The following is a 27411-nucleotide window of genomic DNA, read 5'->3' as shown; positions in this document are numbered from 1 at the left end:
CCTTTTCAAAAAAAACTCGAGATTTATAACTTTCGAACTCCCATAAAACACAATAAAGTGATAACATTCAAGAAGATTCTCAAGAATGCCCAAAGTTCTGTGGAGTTCTTAGACTGTTTAAGCAGCGGGCAAGTTTGAAAGAAAACAAAGTTCTGTGGAGTTCTTAGACTATTTAAGCAGCGGGCAAGTTTGAAAGAAAACAAAGTTCTGTGGAGTTCTTAGACTATTTAAGCAGCGGGCAAGTTTGAAAGAAAAAAGGAAAAATATTTTTTTTTTCATGGGTTTCAATTTAATTTTGGAAAGTTTTTTGGAGTGTCACCTTTTTCCAAAAAAAAAAGAAAATGCAAAAACTTTAAATAAAATTGGCAATGGCTTAAAAAATTATTAAAATAACATGTAAATAAGATAGAGAAAAAAAAATATTACCCTTACCTTCGGTAAACGTTCTGGTAGTGTAAAGTCGCAACCGGGACTCCATGAGACGCGACGTTCCGGACGCAGCACCATCGCTGCCGATTATTAACCTTCCAACCACCCACCCCGCTTCCATCGTGTCCTGTTCCGGTTTCCGCCAACCGGTTCCAGCACAACTCAATCACACCCACACTTCCGCGCCGAACATTCACTATCAACCTCGCTCTCAACTGTCCACAGCGTAAACATAAACACTGTTTTCAGTCGCTGTCAAAATTAGGTTATTTTTGAAATTTGATTATTTTTTAAAGACGAAGACACTACCTGAAGTAATTATCTTTTAAAGAACTGTTTGAAATACATCTTTTCGGGAAATGCTCCGTCAACAAATTGGTATGGTTTGCGTTTGCTGGGATCGAGAGTCGGAAAAAAATGTCAACAAATCTCTTTGACAGAATAGGTCTATTCCCGTACCTGCAGAATTGCAGAATTTCTGCAGCTTCTGCAGAATTCTGCAGCCAGCATAAGTCACTTTTTTGCAGCACGTTCCCGTACTTTTCAGCACGCTCTCTTCATCTCTCTCTTTTGCAGAAGTTCTGCAAGGAGAGAAGCCGCAAAACTTTTGCCTGGGTAGCGCGTTCCAGTACTTTTTCTGCAATATTGTACACAGTTGAGTGGATTTACTCAAATTGGGTATTAAAGTTTTTTTTATTACTAAAAAAAAGGGATTGACAAAAATTTAATTGAAGGAAGTTTACCTCTAGAACGGGGACTTATTGTTTTATGCAACTCAACTTTTTATTTAAAAGATGCTTATGCGACGACTTATGCTTAGGTAGAAATTATACATTGGAAACAATTCAAAACTTTTACATTAGGTAAAAAAATAGAAATGAGAGTTGCAGGTAAGTTCAACAAATATAATTAAAAAAATGACAAACAAAGGTTTAATATAGAAGGGATCATAAATACATGTTTTGATAGCAGACCATTTGAAGGATTTTTTATTCAGGATAACATAAATAAATTATGGATGTCACATGGAAGAACAACGGTGACGCAGCAAAATTGAAAAATATTAGAAAGTAAATGAATCACAAACTCAAAAATATGGAAACACATAAATTTAGAAACTCGGAAATTAAGAAATTCATAAATAAAAATATTTAAAAAAACTAAGATTTTTTTATTGAGAAACTAAAAAAACATTAAATCAGGTATTTGAGAAATTTGAAATGCAAATATTTATATCAGAAAAATAAAAAAATCACAAATTCAAAGCTTAAAAAATTCAAATAATTAAAAATTAAGTAATTCAAAATGTTTAAAATTAAAAAAAAGCTTAGTTTAAAAAAATCAAATTATAAAAAATAAGGTTGAAAAATATAAAAGTTCAGACCCTAGTTCAGACCTCAAAAATTCAAATATTTTGAATTCGAAATAAAAAATCAAAAGTTTGAATATTTAAGAGTTTAGAACATCAAAAATTCAAAATCTACAGTTAAAAAATTCAAAGAAATTATAATTTGAAAAAAAGTAAAATTTGAAAATTTTGTATATAAAAAAAATTAAAAACTCAATTATAAAAAATAGATACAGTTTGTACTCTGTTATCCGAAGACCTCTTCAAAATTTCTAATCTCTAAATCCTCTAAATATGCGTTTCTAACCTAGAATATTACTCCAAAATATGTGTATTTTTTATGATTCAAGATGGCGGCATTTAAGAATTTAAGAATTTAAGAATTTAAGAATTTAAGAATTTAAGAATTTAAGAATTTAAGAATTTAAGAATTTAAGAATTTAAGAATTTAAGAATTTAAGAATTTAAGAATTTAAGAATTTAAGAATTTAAGAATTTAAGAATTTAAGAATTTAAGAATTTAAGAATTTAAGAATTTAAGAATTTAAGAATTTAAGAATTTAAGAATTTAAGAATTTAAGAATTTAAGAATTTAAGAATTTAAGAATTTAAGAATTTAAGAATTTAAGAATTTAAGAATTTAAGAATTTAAGAATTTAAGAATTTAAGAATTTAAGAATTTAAGAATTTAAGAATTTAAGAATTTAAGAATTTAAGAATTTAAGAATTTAAGAATTTAAGAATTTAAGAATTTAAGAATTTAAGAATTTAAGAATTTAAGAATTTAAGAATTTAAGAATTTAATCATTAAAAAGCTTAGGAATACTAAAATTATTTTAGATTTGAGAAATATTTTTTGTTGTTTTCTATATTGTTTTGAATTTGATATTTTCTAGATTTTAAATTTTTTAATTTTTTTTTCAGATTTCTAAAATTTTGAATTTAGAAGTTTCAGATTTTTTAAATTACAATTTTAGAAATTTCGAAAAAAAATATATGTATTTTGATTTTTTTTGTTTATAAAAACCATTAAAACAAAAACAAGTTTCGATTTTTTGAATTTCGGAACCTTTGAATTTGGAATGTTCTGGTCTTTTTATTTTCGCCAAGTTTGTTTAAACTTAGAAAAACAAAATTTCTAAACTCCATTTCAATTCCATATTTCTAAATTCTATCTAAAATTTGAAAGTGGAGTTCTGTTACATCAAGCTCATATTTGGCGCCCACCAGAACAAGCCCCAATAATAGTTTTTGTTACACATTCTAATGTCTATATCTTCGGGAAAAGTTTGTAATATTTGATTTACAACATTAAAAATTTTATAAATCCAGTATAAAATTAAAAATAAATAAGGTTAAAAATCATTACTCAAAACTCAAAAGAAATTAAATATTCGGAGCAGGAGATGTTAAGAAATGACAAGAAACATATACAAAATAATTTCTACATAATCTTCATCTTCATTTTTCCACGTTTCGTACCAAGAAAATACAAACAAACATTTTCAGAAGAAAATTCAATTAATAAAAAATATAAAATTCTTGCACTCAAAGGAAAAAACAAATTATCGTAATTCCTGATAATATTTTTCTTAATAACATGAAAGTAATTCTATCTCTCTCAATTAATTTATTTATCAAAATTGCCATCCGCGCGAAATCCGCGCCTGAGCAAAATTAGCCAGCAAATCCGCGCCAGATCCGCGCTATCCGCGCGAAACGCGCCATCCGCGCGATCCGCGCCGTCCGTAACAACCCTGCATATAAGAATACAAATTGGTAGCTCCGTCACTGGTACAATTTATTATTTGCCAATTAAATTTACCTATTATTTTAACACAGTCTGTTCAAAAACAATTTAAGATCAAAAATCAATCCTTAAACAATGAAACCAGACATTAAAAAAAATACCCCAAAATCCATCAATTCCAAATATACAAACGTCCCTTCAAAAAGACTACTTAAATTTCGTAATAATAAAACATCAAATTTATTACAACTACATAATAAAAAAATGCTTGATTTAACCCAACTTGCAAATTTTATGTAAGCGTGTACTCACACCAACTTGCAGTTACTTTTCAACACGAAAGAGAAGAGAGAACTTGCAGAAAAGTACGGGAACGGTTTTGCTGCAACTTCAGCCTCTCTCATTGCAGAAGTTCTGCCTGGAAGAAAAGTTACTTTTGTTGCAGAAAAGTACGGGAACGCTCTGCTGCCGTTTTTGTGCAGAATTGCAGAATTCTGCAGTACGGGAATAGACCTAATGCTTCGTTCATCAGCCAAAGGCAAATCTAGAGTAACATTGGAAAAGGGCGCATCAACCTGCAGCACAGCTTCAGCTATTTGCTCGACTTTTTTGCATTTTCCCAGGCAGCAATAAACAAATTTAACAAAGAAATACAAAACCCATATTGTTTTTAACTTCAAGTTTAGTGATAAACTTACCTTATGAGAATGCCAGCTGTCCAATGCTTATCCGCTCTTTTCTCGTGTTGTGTAACAACGTCCCTCTAATAGATATTATAGATTACGTTGGTAACAACCAAGCAAGAGCTAAGTAGATTGTAGATAACGGCAGTAAGTTACGTATACTTTCTCTAAACAAAGTTATCTGTTCTAAGAAGCTAAACTCCAGAGTTTTTTTTTTGAAAAGGACCAATAAACCATTGTCTTTCATATGTTTATAGGACCTAATCAAAAAAAACTCTAGATTCTAACTTCTAAGTTAAGTGATTGTAGATAGGTGAAGAACATGACTGTTTTGTGTAATGTTTTGGAACCATTCTATAAGGGTGTAATTAAATATAGCCCTGTTAGAATCTAACATTTGATCCAAATTGTTTTCAGAAAAATAAAATTCAGCTCATCACCTAAGCCATTTTCAAACCTTACTCCCGCACGATCAAGTGTTTTCTCCAAACTGTCAACTTTTCAAACGCATCATTCGTTTCGAATGTTTCGGTTTGATTCTGCGCGCGGAACAAGAAACCGTTTATTGCTCGTTTAATCCGTCTTAGTTTGTGTCCCAAAGGTTCCCCTAAATGTGTCACGATGGCCATGGCTCAACCGGCAGCCGCAGCGAGCACGTCCTCGGAACCGAACCAGGTAATTTCTAACTCGGCCTGTTTTAGTTTTGGATTTATGAATTAATTACGATTTGCGCGCTGGTTTAGAATTTCCCACCGACGACGGCAACGGTTGCCGTGGCCGGTCCATCAGGACTGCCGATGCAAGGGCTGAACGAGGTAAACAATTTTTTTACAATTTGTGATTTAAAAAAAAATAATTTTATTTTTTGTGGATAGAATCGTAAGCCCCTTCCACAAGAACTGATGATGGCATTGGCGCAAGCCGCTGCTCCTCAGGCTGGACCTTCTAGAGCTGAAGTTAATTTGCTGATCGACCGCAAACCCTCTCCGCACGAACTAATGATGGCCCTGAAGCAGGCTTCTGAACAGCAGGTAAATCAATCTCTTTCAGCGTATTAAATGTCCTAAATTAATTTAAACTTTACTCCCCAGGCTGGACCTTCTAGAGCTGCAGTTCGTTTGTCGATCGAGCGCAAGCCCTCGCAGTACGAACTGCTGATGCAGCTAAACAAGGCGACCGATCTTATCAGAAACTGCGAGCCAAGCGAATGCTTCCTCTGCAGTAAAATGATCCAAACGAGCCGCGGCGTAGTACTTGTCAACTGCTTGCACACGTTCTGCGGCAACTGTCTGCAGACTTCGTTGCTGGAACACGCCACCGTCCGGTGTCCCTACCCGTACGGTCAGTTCGAGTGCGATGGGACGCTTGAGGATCGCGAGATCGAGTCGCTGCTAGGCCCGGAAGAGTACAAGGGCTTCCTTCAGCGGCAGTTCGAAGTCTATCAAACGGACGAAGCCCCAAAAAGGGCGATCCTGCCGGAGGATTTGGAGCTGCTGGTGACGCTGACCGACGCCAGCGTGGTGCCCAACCCGGAAGCGTTTGAGTGTCCGGTGTGTATGGGTCCGTTCGAGGCCTACGAAGGGGTCATCCTGCGGGATTGCTTCCACTCCTTCTGCCGCGAGTGTTTGGCCAGCTCGATCAAGCACGCGGACGACGTCGTGGTGCGCTGCCCCTTTCAGGATGAGAATTACGCCTGTGACAGCATGATTCAGGATCGCGAGATCAAGAGTCTGCTGAGCGAAGGCGAATACAACGCTTATTTGGGCCGATCGCTGCAAAAAGCGGAGAGTTTGGCGGTGAACTCGTTTCACTGTAAGACGCCGAACTGTAACGGGTGGTGTCTTGTTGAGGACCATGTCAGCGGTTTCCGTTGTCCTGTGTGCGGTTCTATGAACTGCTTGGAGTGCAAGGTAAGATATTTTTTTCCTTTTTGATAACACTTGAAATTACTTTTCTTTTGGCTTGCTTGAAAATTAGGGTAGTTCACGTTTGGGGTGTTTATTTTTTAATCCAACTGTTCAGGAATATTTTGAGAATTTGTTGTCTTCTCAAAAAATATTGTGCTTGCCAAGCAACTTTGTCGAAGACACCAAACTTTATCTCACAATATACACCTAGTACGACCAAACTTAGAGTAAGCATTAGGGTGACAATAAAAAAAAATCGACATCAGCGATACCCCTTGATTCGATTCCTTAGGCAAAAATAAGTAACAGCGAATAACGGAATTTTGAATGATTTGCTTTTCCCGATATTTTTTTTCGGATTTCCCCATACAAACTTCAACGATAAAAAGCGATACTTAACCCTCTAACACTCATGGTTGCACCAGAGCACTACTAATTTTTCACTTCAAATTGAAATTTCTCGAATACTATTGAGTGAAATGATCTCATTCTTTCTGCACAGTGTTATTTAAGATGTTTACTGCCTCCAATTCAAATTCTATCCAGTTTGGTCAATTCTGTAGAAAATGGCAAGGAATACCGTAAAAATCTCTATTTTGCTTTGGGCGGGAAGGGGTTAACCCTTAACCGATTTGGCTCAAATTGATACAGGTACTTATTTTTACCTCAAGTTTCAAAATATCGTTAGTTTTCTATGTTTCTGTGTAAAATCATCATACACATCAAGAAATAAAAAAAAACTAAGTTCTAATTCTTAAAAAAAATATTCTTAAATCCGTGATTCACAAAATCTAAAATCATAAAAACTCCAAAAAATTTAAAAAAAATTGATGGAGGAATACATTGTCTAAAAAAGCAAAAACTGCTCCAAAGGAAGTGTTCCATTCTTCAATTCTAGAATTATTTTTAAAAGTACTTTGAAGCCATGGGATAAATTCATCAATTCATACATTCTTGAAATCTTAAATTTGTTAATTCCTTAAGATAAATCAAAAGCATTCATAAATTTAAGTGGAGTGAAATTTTTTTTATTTTCAATTTTAAAATTTATTTTTATTCTATGTTTTGGATTTTTGATTTTCTAAATTTATTTATTTTTGTTATTCTCGTTTTTTTTATTTTAGAAAATAAAGCATTTTGGAATTTTTTATTTGTGATTTTTTTAAATTCTTGATTTTAATTTTCAATTTTTTATGAATTTATAAATTGAATTCTCGACTTTTTTTTGATTAGGTCCTATAAACATATGAAAGACAATAGGTTATAGGACCTTTTAAAAAAAAACTCTGGAATTATTAATTAAATTTTATTTTTTTTAATTTCCAATTTTTTTGTAATTTTTTTTTTGGATTTTTTTTTGTTTTAGAAGTTTGATTTGTTAATTTTTTATTTTTTAGATTTTTGAAGACTATTTTTTTTTTGAATTTATAAATGTATGATTTTGCACATATTTTTAATTTCTATTTTTTGCCACAACATTGAAATTTAATTTATTTGAATTACTGTTTTGGTATTTCCGCTTCAATGTTCTTTTTTAGATTTAATTTCTTGATTTTCTTGATTTTTTTATTTTTTGAATTTAATAATATTTGTTTTTGCCTTCCTCACTTTACTGAGGAAAGGCTATAAAATCACTCGAAAAACGAACTTTTTAGTTAGACTTCCTAGACCTACCTTCATTTGTACATATCGACTCAGAATCATCAGCTGAACAAATGTCTGTGTGCTTTGACTGTATGTAGACATGTGTACCAAATCAATGTCACTGGAATATCTTGTCACAGGCTCAACCGATTTTGGCCGGAATGGTTTTAATCGATCCGTCTTAACGTCCCCTAAGTTGCTATTTAAATTATGCAGTTTTCTCATGTATTTAAAAAGCTATGTTAAAAACCTGTTTCATATTAAATGTCTTATTAAAGGTGTCTTGATAAGGTCCAGTTTGTGACGATACACTACCTTCCCTTTACTAAGCAATCGAATCCAGAAAAGAAAAGATCACCAGTTGTGTTGGTCCGAGCCGGGATTTGAACCCCGATCTACCGCTTACGAGGCGGAAGCGTTACCACTGGGCTACGTGGCTCGGTCATTTTTTATTGAATTTATGAATTTCCGATTATTTTTTTAATTTCTTCTGCATACCTAATGTACGTAACCTTTGAAAGAATTTTCTGATCGATTTTGTGTCTTCGGCAAAATTCTAGGTATTGATGGGGACTATTCAGAAACATAGACATATGAAAAAAAAAATTGCCGGTTTTAAAATTATTTTTGGTAACAAAAAATCTATTTTAAAAAATCCGTATTTTTTTTATTTTTGTAATTTTTTCATATGTTTCAGGGGACAAAAACCGCAACTTTTCATGGACGTCATTTCTGAACAAACCAGAGGAATGGACAAAATTTTTGCCACCAAGTTATGATTTTTTGAAAATCAAATTGTTTTTTGGTTAAAATAGAAATTTAGTCAAACAAAATGTTTGACTTTAGTTTACAGTGTAAAATCTAATTTGCATTCGAAAAGTAGGTCCAATCTGAAAAAACAGGATTTTTTTAGTTAAAATTAAATTTTAAGTGGCTATACCTTAACAACGGCGCACTTTATCAAAAAATCATAAAAGTTGATTTAAAATTTGAAAAAAAAAAAATTTTGTTCCGTAAATTGAACGAACAATTATCGAAAAGTCGCTTAGTCTACAAATAGCGCAAAGTACCTTTTGAAAACTAACTCGAGAATTATACAACTGAAGGCCGAATGATCATGAGAAAAGCACACGCTGAAAAATGTTTTGTAGAATCAGTCTGTACGAGGTTTGTTTCAACAAAAATTTTGTTGAATATAATCAACGCCGATCTTGCGTTGAAACAAACCTTGATTTTCTCAATTCCACAAAAATCTTTTGTTGTTTTGAAAAAGTTGCTTTGACGTTTAGCGTTGGTTCAACAAAAATCTTGATTTTCAAATCAACAAAATGTTTAGTTGATTCAAATATGCCTTATTTTTCTGCGTGCACCAACTTTTTAAATGTGGATAAAGTAATTTTTTTTAAGGAATGTTTCTATTTTTGGCTCCCAGATTTTTTTAAACAAATTTAAATTGTTAGGGGAGAACAACAACGAAATAAATGAAATGAAATAGTTTAAATCAAGCACCGAGTTTAATTCCGAAACCCTCCTCTCTTCCAGGCGATCCACCCGAACATAGGCTGCGAGGAGTATCAGGACCGCCTGAACGGAAACTACGAGCTCAAGTGCTCGGAACGGCAGGTGCAGGCCCTCATCAGCTCGGGCGAAGCGATGCGCTGTCCGCGGTGCACGGTGGTGGTGCAGAAGATTGCCGGCTGCGACTTTGTGCCGTGCACGGTCTGCAAAACGGGCATCTGCTGGGCGACGCGCGGACCCCGCTGGGGACCGCTCGGCCAGGGCGACACTAGCGGGGGCTGCCAGTGCGGCGTTGGCGGCCGCAAGTGCCACCCAAGCTGCCGGAACTGTCACTAGGGGTGGAGGCGCTTAAAGACGGTCGGTTATCTAAGGATAGTACTTTATTTGCTGATTTTTTTGTTTTGTTGATCAGAGAGTTTGCGATATTTCAATGGGGGGGAAGGAGATATCTTTTTTTGCGTAGACTTTACTTACTGACGACTTGGGGTCTCTCCACAGGTCGCGGTGCTTCACGCCAGTATTTTATACAAAATCAACCGCGTCGTTACCACACGCGCATCAGTTTCATTTCACACTCACAAACTCGGGTGCCTTCGTGCGGTTCAAGCATTTGAATTCAATTACATTATTATTATACTGCATCGATGAGCGATTACACAATTTTTTACTTGTTTACTTGTTAGGGACGACGCCAAAATCCGAAATCCATGAAACTCTCACAAGATATTGTCGTCCAAGTTGCTATTTCCCGTGATGTTTGCTGATGTGACGTTGTTGTTGTTGTTCCTCATAGCTGGGCATTTCGCACCAGAATCGTACTGACTTCCTTATTCTCTCTGCGTTTTTTGGGGGTCCTTCGAGAGGTTCGACGTTGCATTTCCGGCTTCTGATTTGGGTTTTGGGAAATACACAATATACAGAAGAGAGAGAATACGGGTCTGAGTTTGCTTTTGCTTGCAGCCGACGATCGTCGTTGGTCGTTGATGGTGGATTTTAAAGTTCCTGGCGCCCTTCTTCTTCAGCTGGTGATCCTTTCGTGCTAGAGAATTTACGGGGTTGAGGGGACTGCGGCCTAGTTCCTGTCTCTGTGGTTTTGTGTGTCTGTGACTGTGGTTCGGTTCTACGCGCCCTATCTAAGTGCTAATATTTATTTTTTGTTGTAAATCATTAACAGCAGCTTACTTCTTAGAGAAATGTTAGGTTTTTTTTCTGTTTTGCAAATCGGATAGAATCAATACAATCGAGGGAAATCTTTGCAAATACTGTTTTGTTTCCGAAAACGAAACAATTCTTTGCCAGATTACTGTTTTTGTTATGCCCACGCGAAATTTACCGCGCAAATATTTTAGGGATAAACCTTAAAAAAAACTCCTCGCATCAATCGATGCGATGTGTTTGGATAAAAATAATGATAAGCGAGAAGCGCTTACCAAATTACAATTATGAAATATTAAAGAAGGGGGAAACAGGGGAAAAATAAGGTGTGAAAAGGAAGGGAAAAGCAAAACGTGTAGGATGAGAGAGGGTAGTCAAAAAAACAGTCGAAAAGAAAATCAAAAAAATATCTGAACAGACCCTATTCGGATTCGTCGGGGACGAATTCGCGGAGGTTTCTTCCGGGAAAAGGTTGCTTCTCTCTCCCTCTCTCTTTCTGCCTCTCACGCGCACACTAGAGTGTGAATCCTCCGGAGCATAATCCGCGCGATCTCTGCTGAATTAAACATCGATATCAACATCAAAACATTCTCTCGATCCTTCCCCATTCCTTCTTACACTTTCAAACGTCATTCCTTATCGGTGACGCCGGCGACCATCGTCCCGCGAGCGGGAACGACGACGCCGGTCTCGCGAGCTCGAACGTGGTCGCTCACGACGCTTGCGCCGTTCTTCCTCCTGCCGACGAGACTCCTCCTGGCGACGCTCCTTTTCCGCAGCCAGCTTGCGACGGTGCTCCTCCCGTACGACGATCTGCGAGAAATTAAGTTTCAAATCAAAAACCGTTTCAACTCCGAAATGTCCAGGAAACCCACCTGCTCCGCAGTCAGCGGCAACCAGTAGATGCAGGGCGTCGCTTTGGTCTTCCTGAAAAGATCATCCAACAGTCTGATTGGCGGTTCGTTTTCCTTCTTCTTGAACTTCCTCGCTGCGAAAAAAAAAGACTTTCAATATCCAGTCTCGTTTACAAAAAAATCCCTCTCTCCAACCTGGTGACAAGCTGGCGCTCCGCCGTCGGTTCCGGTCGCCCCCACCCCGCTCCGACGACCGTCTCGACCGTCGGCTGCTTCCGTCCGCATCCGCTCCGCCCGCAGCTCCACCCCGATCCCGTCCACGTCCCTCGTCGCCGTCGCCGCGCCGTCCCGCCGCCGCACGGTCCGCCTCCCGATCGCCGCCGCCGCGCCCGCTTCGTCCGTCCCGGCTGCGGTCACCAGCCTCGAAGGTGTCCTTCTTGCCGAGATCCCACTCGCGGACGGGGCGTGGTGCGTGGTTGTCCTGAAAAAAGAGAGGGGACATACACGGTGGGGTTAGTTTCGTGATCATAATTTGCAAAAAGAAGATTTTTTCAGCACGAATCGTACATTTATCCAACGAGGTTTACCGATCCATGTGTTAAATAAATTGACCGTTTAAAAAATGAAAAGTGTTACTTTTCGATACTTGTGCTGAAAAGTTCAACTTTACAGCACCACTTTTCGATAAGTGCTGAAAAGTTCAACTTTACAGCACCCATTTCAGAACTTGTTAATGAAACGTATTATTTTTCCTGTCTGATATTTATGGTATTTAAAAGTAGGCCGATTCGTCGCTCGAGAATGACAGGAAAAGTACGGAATTGTAAAAATTCTAATTTTGATTTTTGAAATTCATTTCGAAATTGCATTTGTTTGTAAATTTACATATTTTTGGATTTAAGTTTATATTAAGAAAAAAAATTCAGTCGCTTATTGACCCCTTTTTTTTAGATTAGATTTTTCAATTTTGATTTTTTTAGAGTAAAATGTTTAAGATCTTTTTTATTTCAGTTTTTTTATTGGATTGACTTTCAATTTTAAAAATGTATTTTTTTTATATTTGAATTCAATTATAATTAATTCCTTCCTTTATTTTTTTTTTTGCTTTATTATTTAAGAATTTTAATTAGATGTTTCGGAGTTTTTTTTATTATCAGCATTAAGCTGGGATTAACAAAATATTTTTGAGATTAAATTATAATTATTTTTATAATTTTCATAATTTTCGGATTTTTGAATTTTGATAGTTTTGAACTGGGTGCTGAAAAGACAGAATGCGTAACGTGATTTTCGAATGCTCCCTAGTGCTCCCCACTAATACAACTGCACTACAGCTGTAAACATAAACAAAGTAGAAGGCTATGTTCAAGCTCAAGCGTGACAATTTTCTTGCTGCTTAAGTGACTTGTTATGAAACATTTTGGATCTGTTGAAGTTAGACTTTTCGCTCAGGATTAAGTACTTAGCGCGTATTTGTTCAAGGACTTAACGATAAGCGGTCATAAGAGGCCTTTTTGGTTTCCACGTAACGACTTTTTTATTCCAGACAAAATAAATTATTGATCGATTACAATACTTGCTACTTCTTGGGAGCATTTTGCAAACAATAAATTGGTTCCACTTTGACAGTTCTAAATTGAGGCCGCTTTGCGAACCACTATTCAGCACCCAGGTTTTGAATGTTGGTGTTTTTTTTTCGAGTCGAATTCTAAATATTTAAAAAAATATGATTCTTACTGTTTGAATCCTTGAAAAGAATTTAAAATTATTTTGTTTTTAATTCGAGCAATTTTATTAATTTTTTGGTCGACTTTTTTTATTCTCTCTTTTTTGACTTGATTCAGAATTTTTTAATGTAATAAATTTTCGATTTTTTTTTATTTCGGTATCTTTTTTTGTTGGACTGACTTTAAATTTTAAAATTCTGATTTTTGTTAAATATTTGAATTTAATTTAAAAAAATTGTTAGTTTTTGTTTTTTTTATTTTTTTTTCTTTATAAATAATTTTGAATTCAATCTTTTTTGTGTGTTTTTTTTATGTTTATCGCATTATTTTTTTTAATGCTTGGATCAGGAAAAAAGTTTCTAACCCAGCGTACACATGAAGCAAACCAAAATGTCAGTTCACTGCTAGCATGTGACTGCAGGCCTACTGTGTCTATTCAACCACGGCCGCCTGACTTGAGCCAGTCGGCTGCTGGAGAATGAGAGACGAGAAAAAATGAGCTACACTCACTCAATTCGTGTCATATGACTGACTCGTAAAATCCTCTTTAAACACTATTTTGACTATTTGTAAACAATTGAATGGTTGTAGACTGTGCAAAACACTTAAAACAACCATAACTCATATTCAAAATTACATTTTCACGCATAAATACGAACTTTTTGTGTAAAAACTTGTTTCTTTATGTGTGTGCGTGCAACGTCAAATGAGCGTTGCAGCTGCTCAATGAGCTAGGGCACTCACGACTGCGCCGGGTTCGTTTATGTCACGGTTTTGCGGTTCAGTGAATGGATCTCAAAAATTCGTGTCAGCGTCGCCGATTTTCGCGTCATGACCCCTGACATTTTCAGCACTGGCTTGGATATTTTAAAATCAATTTTATAATTAAATTAAAATGGTTGAAAGCTGGGTGCTGAATAGTCGTTCGCAAAACGGCCTCAATTTTGAACTGTCAAAGTGGAACCAATTTACTGTTCGCCAAAAGTAGAGAGTATTGTTATCGATCATTAAAAATTGTTTTTTTTTGCGAGAATGACTAAGGCCACAAGCATTTGAGGACCTGGAGTTGAAGTCAAGAAATCTTAAGAAAGTTGAAGGCGAGATCGTCATTTTTTATAATGATGAATGGAAGTTGTTTATAGAGTCGATGCGGTTGTATCCATCTACAAGCTTTCTTCATTGTTAAATTTCGTTTGAAAACCTGCTGGTTTAGTGAAAATCTGCTCGGTTTGTTGGATCAGCTTTGCTAGAAATAGCGATGTTTTTTCGCTGGACCAGGAAGAGCTGCAGGATTCCTGAATCAGCCAGAGAATTTATCTGCGACAACGCAAAGAGACACTCTCGCCGCAGTTCGTCATCACCCGTAAAAAAGAAAACACCTTCTAACCGATCGAAACTTGAAAACACACGATTTTAAAGCAAAAAAGTAAAAAACTAGACAAAATAAAACACATACTATCGATTATAAAACAGCTTATTTACCAGTAAGAAAAAGTCATGCTTGTGCTTGAACAGCCTCCTACTTTGTAGATGTAAACAAAGTGGGATCATTCGGGAGTTCGGACGTGAAATTTTTTCGGTGCCGATAATTTGACGTTTTTCTTCGGTTTAGAGTTAGTTTTCATTGGCAAATTCCAAAAAGGTTTCTGATGATTTTATAGATTTGTTTGTGCTGTAAGTGAATACTGAAAACAAAAGTGAAGCTCTGCGTGTTTTTTTTTCGTGTGGCGTAACGGAAAGGATTTCCGTTTGGTTCCAGCCGTTCCAGCAACGCAGGGTTGTTACGGAAAAGCCGAGAAAAAATCCGCGCCAGATCCGCGCCGACCCCAAAACCCGATCCGCGCGAAATCCGCGTCATATAAAAAATCGCGACAAACATAGAAGAGAGTAACATAATGAATGAAAGTTTAAACGAAAAAAGAATAATACAGAAGGCATTTGGATCAGTACCGTTGATCAGTTGTGAATTCATATCCCTCCTGTACCAAATGGAACCTTTTTTGCCATTTCTGAAACAATATTAGCATTTTTTGCAACACATTAAATATCGTTGCTTTAAAAACAAATTCAGAAAAAAAAAATTTAAATTAGAAAATTTAAAAAAATTAAAACCATAAAATAAATCACCAAATAATAAAATCTAAGGATTTAGTACTTGATAATTCTCGCCAAAACTTTACTCTCGAAAATCAAAACACGAAATTTCTATTATTTTCTTCTCTAAATTTCTCTAAACTAAAATATGACTCCGAAAATGATCTGAACAACGGCAAAAAAATAATTTAATAGTTTAATAATTCAATAATTTAATAATTTAATAATTTAATAATTTAATAATTTAATAATTTAATAATTTAATAATTTAATAATTTAATAATTTAATAATTTAATAATTTAATAATTTAATAATTTAATAATTTAATAATTTAATAATTTAATAATTTAATAATTTAATAATTTAATAATTTAATAATTTAATAATTTAATAATTTAATAATTTAATAATTTAATAATTTAATAATTTAATAATTTAATAATTTAATAATTTAATAATTTAATAATTTAATAATTTAATAATTTAATAATTTAATAATTTAATAATAGAGTAATTAAATAATTTCATAATTTAATAATTTAACAATTTAATAATTTAATAATATAATAATTTAATAATTTAATAATTTAATAATTTAATAATTTAATAATTTAATAATTTAATAATTTAATAATTTAATAATTTAATAATTTAATAATTTAATAATTTAATAATTTAATAATTTAATAATTTAATAATTTAATAATTTAATAATTTAATAATTTAATAATTTAATAATTTAATAATTTAATAATTTAATAATTTAATAATTTAATAATTTAATAATTTAATAATTTAATAATTTAATAATTTAATAATTTAATAATTTAATAATTTAATAATTTAATAATTTAATAATTTAATAATTTAATAATTTAATAATTTAATAATTTAATAATTTAATAATTTAATAATTTAATAATTTAATAATTTAATAATTTAATAATTTAATAATTTAATAATTTAATAATTTAATAATTTAATAATTTAATAATTTAATAATTTAATAATTTAATAATTTAATAATTTAATAATTTAATTATTTAATAATTTAATAATTTAATAATTTAATAATTTAATAATTTAATAATTTAATAATTTAATAATTTAATAATTTAATAATTTAATAATTTAATAATTTAATAATTTAATAATTTAATAATTTAATAATTTAATAATTTAATAATTTAATAATTTAATAATTTAATAATTTAATAATTTAATAATTTAATAATTTAATAATTTAATAATTTAATAATTTAATAATTTAACAATTTAATAATTTAATAATTTAATAATTTAATAATTAAATAATTTAATAATTTAATAATTTAATAATTTAATAATTTAATAATTTAATAATTAAATAATTAAATAATTAAATAATTAAATAATTAAATAATTTAATAATTTAATAATTTAATAATTTAATAATTTAATAATTTAATAATTTAATAATTTAATAATTTAATAATTTAATAATTTAATAATTTAATAATTTAATAGTTTAATAATTTAATAATTTAATAATTTAATAATTTAATAATTTAATAATTTAATAATTTAATAATTTAATAATTTAATAATTTAATAATTTAATAATTTAATAATTTAATAATTTAATAATTTAATAATTTAATAATTTAATAATTTAATAATTTAATAATTTAATAATTTAATAATTTAATAATTTAATAATTTAATAATTTAATTATTTAATAATTTAATAATTTAATAATTTAATAATTTAATAATTTAATAATTTAATAATTTAATAATTTAATAATTTAATAATTTAATAATTTAATAATTTAATAATTTAATAATTTAATAATTTAATAATTTAATAATTTAATAATTTAATAATTTAATGATTTAATAATTTTATAATTTTATAATTTTATAATTTTATAATTTTATAATTTTATAATTTTATAATTTTATAATTTTATAATTTTATAATTTTATAATTTTATAATTTTATAATTTTATAATTTTATAATTTTATAATTTTATAATTTTATAATTTTATAATTTTATAATTTTATAATTTTATAATTTTATAATTTTATAATTTTATAATTTTATAATTTTATAATTTTATAATTTTATAATTTTATAATTTTATAATTTTATAATTTTATAATTTTATAATTTTATAATTTTATAATTTTATAATTTTATAATTTTATAATTTTATAATTTATAATTTTATAATTTTATAATTTTATAATTTTATAATTTTATAATTTTATAATTTTATAATTTTATAATTTTATAATTTTATAATTTTATAATTTTATAATTTTATAATTTTATAATTTTATAATTTTATAATTTTATAATTTTATAATTTTATAATTTTATAATTTTATAATTTTATAATTTTATAATTTTATAATTTTATAATTTTATAATTTTATAATTTTATAATTTTATAATTTTATAATTTTACAATTTTATAGTTTTATAATTTTATAATTTTATAATTTTATAAATTTATAATTTTATAATTTTATAATTTTATAATCTTATAATTTTATAATTTTATAATTTTATAATTTTATAATTTTATAATTTTATAATTTTATAATTTTATAATTTTATAATTTTATAATTTTATAATTTTATGATTTTATAATTTTATAATTTTATAATTTTATAATTTTATAATTTTATATTATAATAATTTGATAATTTAATAATTTAATAGTTTAATTATTTGATAATTTAATGATTTAATAATTTAATAACTTAAGAACTTTCTTGAAAAATTAAAAATTAACAAAAAAATCAATTCTAGATTAAATTTTCAAAACAACCTATCCCTCATGGGTTTCCTATGCAGATATGACCTTTTGAAAATTTAATCGAGAATTGTAATATTTTCGTAATTTTTCAATTTAATAATTCGTACTTTTTTACGTTTTTTGAGTCTGTAAGTTTTGACAATTTCAAATAATGAATTCTATTTTTTTTTTATTATTTGAATATGTAAATTCTGAAATTTCAAATTGTTGAACTCCAGATTTCTTTTTTTTTTAATTTTAACATTACATTTCGCTTTTAGACGGAGATTTTAGCAGATTTCTAAGTGGATTTCGTCATGTTGTGATAATTGGGAGTAGAATCAATTCTACCTGAATCAGAGTGGCAACAGAATTTTTTTCAATAAACCAAAAATTTAAAAATTTAAATTTTTATATTGAAAAAAACATAGAAAATCTAAAAAAGCTTCAAATTTTTTAATTTTGTAATTTTTTCGAATTTTGTTATTTTGATTTTCATAAAATTGGTATTTATTTGAATTGTTAAGCAGATGTTTTAAAAATAATTAATTGTAATGTTATGTTAAATTTATATAACAAATCTCAATACATTAACAAAATCGCTCCTTGAAGATTATTTCAAAGTTTCGTATTAAGAAAAAAAAAACAATCAATAATTTTTAGAAGAAAATTGTCTTCATTAACAACTTCTTAGAAATTGATGTTTTCGCACTCAACGAATAAGAATGAATTTAATTAATTCATAATAATATTTTCCTTTGTAATTTGAATGAAATTCTATCGTTCTCAATTATTTTGTTTATCAAAATTGCTATCCGCGCGAAATCCGCGCCTGAGCAAAATTAGTCAGCAAATCCGCGCCAGATCCGCGCGATACGCGCCATCCGCGCCATCCGCGCGATCCGCGCCGTCCGTAACAACCCTGAGCAAGGCCAGAAGCTGTTCACAACCTGCGGATGCCTGAATTCGATGATGTTCTAGTGAAGCAACAGCATCGTATTCGATGTATATTCGGTTTGTCGAATGCTTTGAAGAACCTTGGTGAGATCTTTCCATACTTTTTTTTTTGCCAGATAATTTATATTCTTTTTATCAAATGAAATATCCTTCCTACCCCACCCCATCTTCCATGTCCTTAATCCAAATTCTACCCCCTCCTCCCTCTTCCCCCTCCTTAAAAATAATAATTACTTGCCAAATTTACACTTACACAACCAACCACAACTCATTCGGAGCGTTTGGTACGGTATGTCCACGCATCCTTCCTCCCCTGTTGATTCTGTGAAATGTGATCCGTTCTCAGAATCTGTCTCTGCGGTTAATGCAACGCAGTAGGCCTGGCCGCTTTAATTTTTGCAATACATATTCGGGGCTACTCGGATGTAATGCAATCATTAATATTGACAAGAAAGGACTTGGGGCGTAATCTAACCACAAGTTCTTCCAGGATGCTTTCTTCGGACTGGTTGCGCTTGTGTTCGATTAGATTAGATTAGATTAGTAAACAAAGTGGGATCATTCGAAAATCACGTTACGCATTATCTCTATTCATCACCCAGGTTGAAAGTAGTTACTGAAGTTAAAATTTTTTAAATTTTGATAGTTTTGGTAGTTTTTTGGTAGACATTATTATTATTTTTTAAATAAATTTTCTCTAAATTTTTGAGACGATAAAAAAAATACTCTATTTAATGAAAATTTGTGCATTTTACAAAAAAAAAAAATCTGTAATAAAATTAAAATGCATTAAAAATTTTGCTTCGTATGATACCCATACTGCCGCTCTAATCTGGTCCGTCCCATATGTAAAAAGTGAGTGCTGAGATAACGCTGTGAGAAACCCAAAAAAAGTTTCACCATTTTTCCCGTTCTAAACTGATTATTTCTATATAATTATTTCTACAGTTATTTCAATATCAGTCTTAAAAACGCAAGTACTATAAATTTGATTAAAAAAAATTAAGAATTTGGTGGTAAATTTGAGAAATTTACAGCAAGGGACCAACTTGACTTTATGTGTCCATAAATAAAGGCAAGTCAGTTATGATATCAAGGTAGGCTTGAACATTTACAACACAGTTTCAACCTGGTTCAACTGTCATTTCCAGGTTTGTTTTGGTAGTTTTCTAAGTAAATAATTATAAAAAAAATGTTTATTTCAGATTTATTTGCTTTAAATAATGTATTTAATAAAGTTCCTGGATATGAAAATGTGATCTGCAACGACACCAGGAAATTGGAAATATATTACTCAACTGCTAAGCCCTTGAAAATAATTTAAAAAACTACGCTTATCGTTGGTGGAGTCTCTCCCAGAACCAGGATCAACCTTATTCATTCATGGAAAAATATAACTAATTTTGTGGTTTAGATATTAGCCATAACGGTATGTATTTTATATTTTCTTTCCGTGGTTGCACATTTCAAAAGAAAAAAGTCACTAAAGGTTTGGAGTATCTTGTTTTTAAATCTTCAATATTTCTTCAGAAATGAACAATAAATTATATTTTCAAGTTATACGTACTCTTAAAAACATACTCTGTAGATTTCAAATGATTTCGCAGCCATTTACACGATTTGCGAGACATTTCGATATGAGGAACTGACTTGCCTTTATTTTGCATATGGGACAGCACGAAAGTCATATTTATTTTGGATTTTTTAGAACAAACACTACTTTTTTATTCAATAGGCTAAAAGTACATGTAAAATTAAAACTTTTGTCAAGTTTATCTCAATTTTGACAAAAATACATATGGGACGGACTAGATTAGAGCGGCAGCATATTTCAAATAATAAAATGCAGTATTTTTGAAAAACACAATAATTTTGAAAATTAGATTATTTTACAAAAAATACTGTAATAAAGTGAACATGCATATAAAAAATCGCTTTGCTTGATTCCTCTATTGCGCATTATGAAAAATTAAGTATTAAAAAACAGATATTTTGTGAAATTTTATTTTGCAAGAAAAAAAAACAATCTAACGACCAAAAACTTTCAATTGTTGAGTGAAATTCAAAAATTTTGAGAAGAATATATGTTATTATAAAAAAATGGTTGATTTTTGAATTCTTGATTTAAAATTTTAAAATTCACGATAAGTATTTTTTCATATTTTTGAATTCATGATCTCTTAAAGTTTGCGCATCAATAGGATCACGCGTCAACAAGTGAAGCGTTTTGTCTCTCCCAACTTTCGAACACAATGGTCACGTGATAAATTAATAATTATAATAGTTTATGTTAGTTTGTAGTAAAAGCGGTTATCTTTATCAGAAACACTCGTGTTCGTCGGCTCAGTCCAAGGTCCAAACATGTGATAATAAGTTTTTGATTTTTTTCATAAATCTAATGATTTATTTTGAAATTGGTATGCTTTAAATTTTAATAATTTTGTAGAATTTTTCGTTTTTGGATTGCTGCATTTCGAGTGATAGGGGAAATCTACCCATTTTAATCCTAATAAGCGGTCGTGTATGAATGATGCTGGATAATCTAGAGTCTCCCTTGAATTTTACTAAAACCAAGTACACCAACGAGTAGAGCAAGTTTTTGTGAACATTTCTGTTTATTTTCACTTTCACTAAAAATTATTCTATTTCATTACCAAGCATTTAACAAAAAAAAATTCCCAAGGGTATTCTAATCGAGGCGAATGCATTGGGCCACGCCCATTTTTCTAATATCGGCTTAGTTCTTTTTTCTTCCAACACTCTGTCGAGTGTTGCCATTTGCGCTGACATTTCAAACGAACACTCACGAAAAGTGGCATTTATAGGGAAAGTTTCCTGGCATCGCTGGCTGTGCTGCTGGTGGTGTTGACGGCCAGCCTTTGTTCTTTTTTGCCTTCGTCTCTCGCTCGGTTTTCTTCAGCCTTCGAGTGGAATGCAAAGTGAAAATTGAAACGTCAAACGACTTGGCGCGTTTGTTTTTTTGATGGCGCTTGCTAATTTATTACATTTTTCGGGATTATTCTTCAAGTGAGTGCCTTACTAATGATCAAAAGAACATGTTGCCGGTAGTTGGAAGCAATTTCGTATCTTAAGCGCCGTGAAAAAGTAAGCGAAAGTGAAAAGTTAATTTTGGCGATATTCATTAAGCGTTTGAGGGATTCTCGTGTGTGTCACTGTGTGTGCCAACAAAATGATGAGAAGTGGTCTCGCAAAATACAAATTATGATCAAAAGTGCATTAAATGTGATCTTTTTGGCCAGTAAGTGGCATACATTTGCGTGCTTACTCGAGGCGGTGCTGTTGCTGGTAAGTTTATAGCCCAAATAGTATTTTTGGAGCTTTAATCGAGCATCAAACTCTCCATATGACGAAGATAGGTGTTTGATTGGAAAGGGTAGATTTCCCCTATTAGCATTTAGGTGGCGTCAATTCAAGGAAATATTGAAACTAGACTGTCTCACATCAGTTGAGTTGTACAGATCCTGTGGTTTTCTAGTTTCTTGGATTTCGCAAGCTTTGAAATTGAAATCAACAACGTATTCTAGTAGACGTTTTCGAATTCACCTCGTGGTAGCGATTTCTTCACAACATCCCGTAGATCTTTTGCATTCACGTCCAAAGCATCCACCACTACCCGTTTCGTGACCATTTCAACCTCAGCACAAGAGAAGCAGGCAATCAACAACTCACAGTGAAGGACTGGGGAAACTTCTTAAGCTTGGCTGACCGTTGTTCAGCAGGACGATATTTTGAGCATCGATACTGCTTGGCAAACCAAGCGATATCTCCTCAGAGACAGCTTCTTATTGTTGAAACCCGAGTCCAGCATCCCATTTTTTTTTTTGTTAATTTAATTTAATCGGTCTTTATCGGTGAAAGCTGACGCAAATTTTAGAAGAAAGATAATGAAATTTTAGGTGGATAGGTCGACTAAGAGTCATAGAAGAAGATATAAAGGACGGAAAACTAAGTCAGCGAAGGGCCATTTGAGGAAGTATGTGTGTGTGATCAAGTCTTTTAGCCTTCTAATTTGGCTCTGTACAAGTACTGAGCGAAACGCACAGTAAATGTACAGAGACAACTTATTCCTGCAACGTCATCCATATGACTCCCGGACGGATTTTTTTTTTGCAACATTTTGTTTAGAGTTCCACGCTACCACGAGACTCGACCCGTAAATCTTCCCAACCCCATCCCCATTACTCACCTCCTCCTGCTTCACCGCATCCCTGCTCCAGCCAAACTCCTTCGCGTCCTTGCTGTTGTCGATCGTGATGCGCGTCGTGCCGGCGTCATCCAGCGTCGAGATGATCGCCTTCTCCATCGCCGCCTCGGTGCCAAAGTCCACGTTCAGACATTTGGGGTTGGACGTGGGCCACCGGACGCCGTGCAGCGCGTGGCGCGTCTCAATCGCTTCGCTGGAAATTTTGACAAGGGTTAAGATCTAGATTGAGGAGAAATGGGGGGACAGTTGAACTCACTCTTCGTTGTCGTATTTCACGAAGCACTTGGACTTGATCTTGTCGATCCAGAAGCCGTTCTCGACGATTTTTCCAGTGCGAGCGAGCAGACTCTTCAGCTGCAGCACGGTGAACGGGCGCACCAGGTTGGTGATGTACAGGATGCTACTGGAATGGTTCCGCGACGGGCTCGGTGCTTTGGCCAGCGGTTTGCCATCGTCGCTGACGATGCTGATTTTGCGAGCCGCAGGTTTTTCCTGCTTTTCTGGCTTTTCGCCGCTTTCGTCGTCGTGTTCGACGTTTTCCTTCTCCGAAGATTTGGACGGTTTGTCCCGGGAGCGACGACGGCGGCCCTCTTCGGCGCTGTCCTCGACCTCTTCCGGTTCAGGAGAGGATTCCAGCTTGACATCCGACAGCGGAACCGGTCGCACCGGCTCGGAGATGATGTTTTTAAGTGAATCTGTGGAAATTGTAATGACCGACGACTTGGAGCTGTCGGGTTTCGAAGAAAGCCAACGTCGCTTTCGCTGTAGAGTTCGACGTGGCGCCGGTTCGACCGGTTTCTTTTCGGGGCTTCGCTTCGGAGCAGGGTCGTCCTTGATTTCGCCCGCTTCCAGCTCTTCGTCGACTTTGTCCTCTTCTTCGTCCTGCTGCTGCTGCTGCTGTTTGGGTTCATCCTCATGTTCCGGCGTCGGAGCCTCCGTTTGTTCCCTACGTTCGGGCGTGCGAGATCTGAAGCGTGATTTACGTGCAGGTTTAGGTGCTGGTTCGGGTTCAGGTTCAGGTTGGCGATCGCCCTTGTCCGAAGAGGAATCGTCCTCGGAGGCTTCACCAGCTTTTGGAGAAGCTTCCTTGGTCGGTTCCTCTCGTTTGGGCAGCGCCTGCTGACTTTCGTCATCCTGGACACTCTCGGAATCTACCTCACCAGACTCACGCGATTGCTCGCACGGTGGAGCTTCGTCCTCATCCCGTTGCTCTTCAGCAACCGATGCCGGCTCTGGCTCCGGTTCGGCCACCTCCTCTTCGTCGTCACCGTTGAGCTTTTCCAGCTCCTCTTCCTTCCGCTGGACCTGCTCCGGCTCTGGCTCTGGTGTTTGTTCAACTTCCTTCGTCTCTTCAGGTTCAGCCTCCGTTTCAGGCTCTGCTTTAGGCTCTTCCTCAACTTCTGGCTCCGGTTCCGGCTTCTCTTCAACCTTCTCCACAACCTCAGCCACCGGAGCACTCTCTTCTTCGGCCTTCTCCTCCTCCACGATCGTCTCCATCACCGTGGTGTCCTTGTCCTTGCCGGACGCAATTTCGCCTCCGTTCTCTTCCCGGTCACTGTCCTCCTTATCCGACGGTTCCACCGAGCACGACTTGCGTCGGCTGCTCCGCCGGGGCGTCGACACAGACTTTTCCGACGTCTTCCTGGTTCTCGTTGCCGCCGTCCTGCGGCCACCCCGCCTCTTGGGAGCTTCCTCCTCCTCTCTATCGGAACCGCCACTCTCTTCGGCGGCCTCGGCCGGAACCGCTTCTTCACCTTCCTGCTCAACCGCCTCATCCTTTTCTACGGCTTCCTCTTCCCGCTCGCGGCCCCTCCGCGACGACCGCCGGGACACCTTCTCCGGCGATGTTTTGTTTTTATCCGCTGCCTTGCGACGCATCTTAAATCCTACCGCAAACAGAAAAAAAAGAAAAGCCATTAAATTTCAGATCGCAAAGCCCGCAACCAAGCCGGCATTAAAAACCATGGCAGCCGCCGGAGCCACAATTTCAATTTTTCGCCTTTCTGACGTCAAAATCTAGCCCAACTTACCTCGCCCTAATTCCGGTCAAATTTCAACCTCCGCCGCTCACTTTTACACTTTCCCGAATCCGCGAAACGTGAACTACAGAGTGCGACACTTTTTAAACGATTTCCGGCGTAAAAACGGGTAATTAATGCGAATTATTTCAAACGAACTGCAACGCGCACCGTAAAATGACCACCATCGAGAAAAGAGTGTGTGTGCTTCTTCTTCTTATTTTTAATCTGCTTCGCGGCTTGTCAGTCGTCGTCGTTTCAAAACTGCACGAAAAGAATGAGGGTAAATTGGAGACTACCTAAAGTGTGGGTAGAGTGTGAGCGTTGCAGTTTTGGGTACCTCCCAATTTTGTACATAATTTTCCAATTTTCTTATTTTATAATCGATTAGCTTTATAATTTAATATTTTATAATTCAATTTTTTTTTCATTTTATAATTTTATAATTTTAAAATTTTTAAATTTTTGGATTTTAAAATTTTATAATTTTATAATTTTATAATTTTATAATTTTATAATTTTATAATTTTATAATTTTATAATTTTATAATTTTATAATTTTATAATTTTATAATTTTATAATTTTATAATTTTATAATTTTATAATTTTATAATTTTATAATTTTATAATTTTATAATTTTATAATTTTATAATTTTATAATTTTATAATTTTATAATTTTATAATTTTATAATTTTATAATTTTATAATTTTATAATTTTATAATTTTATAATTTTATAATTTTATAATTTTATAATTTTATAATTTTATAATTTTATAATTTTATAATTTTATAATTTTATAATTTTATAATTTTATAATTTTATAATTTTATAATTTTATAATTTTATAATTTTATAATTTTATAATTTTATAATTTTATAATTTTATAATTTTATAATTTTATAATTTTATAATTTTATAATTTTATAATTTTATAATTTTATAATTTTATAATTTTATAATTTTATAATTTTATAATTTTATAATTTTATAATTTTATAATTTTATAATTTTATAATATTATAATTTTATAATTTTATAATTTTATAATTTTATAATTTTATAATTTCATAATTTTATAATTTTATAATTTTATAATTTTATAATTTTATATTGCTTATTGCGAGATAAAATCACGTTTCTCCTTCGCTGTGAGTGACAGGAGATTATTGCCGCCTAACTACCGCAGTGTAAAAATCAGCAATTTGAACTGAAATTCTGCGTTGATTTGGTTGTCAACTTGGTTTGTTTTGAATATTTTCCAAAAAGTCAACTGAAAACACAAGGCAACCTTTGACAACAGCCAAAAATTTGTTCTGCGGTTGTCATGCGGCTGTCATGCGACCATTATCTTGCGGTCGTATCACCGCGCGTGAACTCTAATTATTGACGCCCGCAGTAATAATTTTAAAATTTTATAATTTTATAATTTTATAATTTTATAATTTTATAATTTTATAATTTTATAATTTTATAATTTTATAATTTTATAATTTTATAATTTTATAATTTTATAATTTTATAATTTTATAATTTTATAATTTTATAATTTTATAATTTTATAATTTTATAATTTTATAATTTTATAATTTTATAATTTTATAATTTTATAATTTTATAATTTTACAATTTTATAATTTTATAATTTTATAATTTTATAATTTTATAATTTTATAATTTCATAATTTTATAATTTTATAATTTTATAATTTTATAATTTTATAATTTTATAATTTTATAATTTTATAATTTTATAATTTTATAATTTTATAATTTTATAATTTTATAATTTTATAATTTTATAATTTTATAATTTTATAATTTTATAATTTTATAATTTTATAATTTTATAATTTTATAATTTTATAATTTTATAATTTTATAATTTTATAATTTTATAATTTTATAATTTTATAATTTTATAATTTTATAATTTTATAATTTTATAATTTTATAATTTTATAATTTTATAATTTTATAATTTTATAATTTTATAATTTTATAATTTTATAATTTTATAATTTTATAATTTTATAATTTTATAATTTTATAATTTTATAATTTTAAATTTTATAATTTTATAATTTTATAATTTTATAATTTTATAATTTTATAATTTTATAATTTTATAATTTTATAATTTTATAATTTTATAATTTTATAATTTATAATTTTATAATTTTATAATTTTATAATTTTATAATTTTATAATTTTATAATTTTATAATTTTATAATTTTATAATTTTATAATTTTATAATTTTATAATTTTATAATTTTATAATTTTATAATTTTATAATTTTTTAAT

General features: G+C 31.7%; 2 protein-coding genes across 2 annotated transcripts in view; one reads left to right on the top strand and one right to left on the bottom strand.

Moving 5' to 3' along the window:
- LOC120415583 (uncharacterized) overlaps positions 1 to 10720 on the top strand; it is a 31711-nt gene extending 20991 nt beyond the window's left edge. Inside the window, exons 7-9 of the mRNA XM_052708583.1 lie at positions 4954 to 5025; positions 5302 to 6120; positions 9304 to 10720. Coding sequence (XP_052564543.1) covers positions 4954 to 5025; positions 5302 to 6120; positions 9304 to 9615 — 1203 coding nt within the window. The 3' untranslated portion in view covers positions 9616 to 10720. The remainder of the gene's footprint in view (positions 1 to 4953; positions 5026 to 5301; positions 6121 to 9303) is intronic.
- Positions 9642 to 25308, bottom strand: LOC120415584 (apoptotic chromatin condensation inducer in the nucleus). The gene is made up of 7 exons (XM_039577172.2): positions 25112 to 25308; positions 23338 to 24967; positions 23064 to 23274; positions 11484 to 11769; positions 11310 to 11422; positions 11053 to 11247; positions 9642 to 10987 (listed from the first exon to the last, which is right to left on the bottom strand). Exons 2-6 carry the CDS (start codon positions 24957 to 24959, stop codon positions 11071 to 11073), a joined length of 2409 nt encoding a protein of 802 aa, XP_039433106.1. The 5' UTR covers positions 24960 to 24967; positions 25112 to 25308; the 3' UTR covers positions 9642 to 10987; positions 11053 to 11070.
- Positions 25309 to 27411: the final 2103 nt, after the last annotated feature.

Source organism: Culex pipiens, chromosome 2, assembly GCF_016801865.2.
Source record: "Culex pipiens pallens isolate TS chromosome 2, TS_CPP_V2, whole genome shotgun sequence".
Lineage (NCBI taxonomy): Eukaryota > Metazoa > Arthropoda > Insecta > Diptera > Culicidae > Culex > Culex pipiens.
The sequence above is the reverse complement of the archived record's forward strand: the minus strand, read 5'-3'. Positions and strand labels throughout refer to the sequence as shown.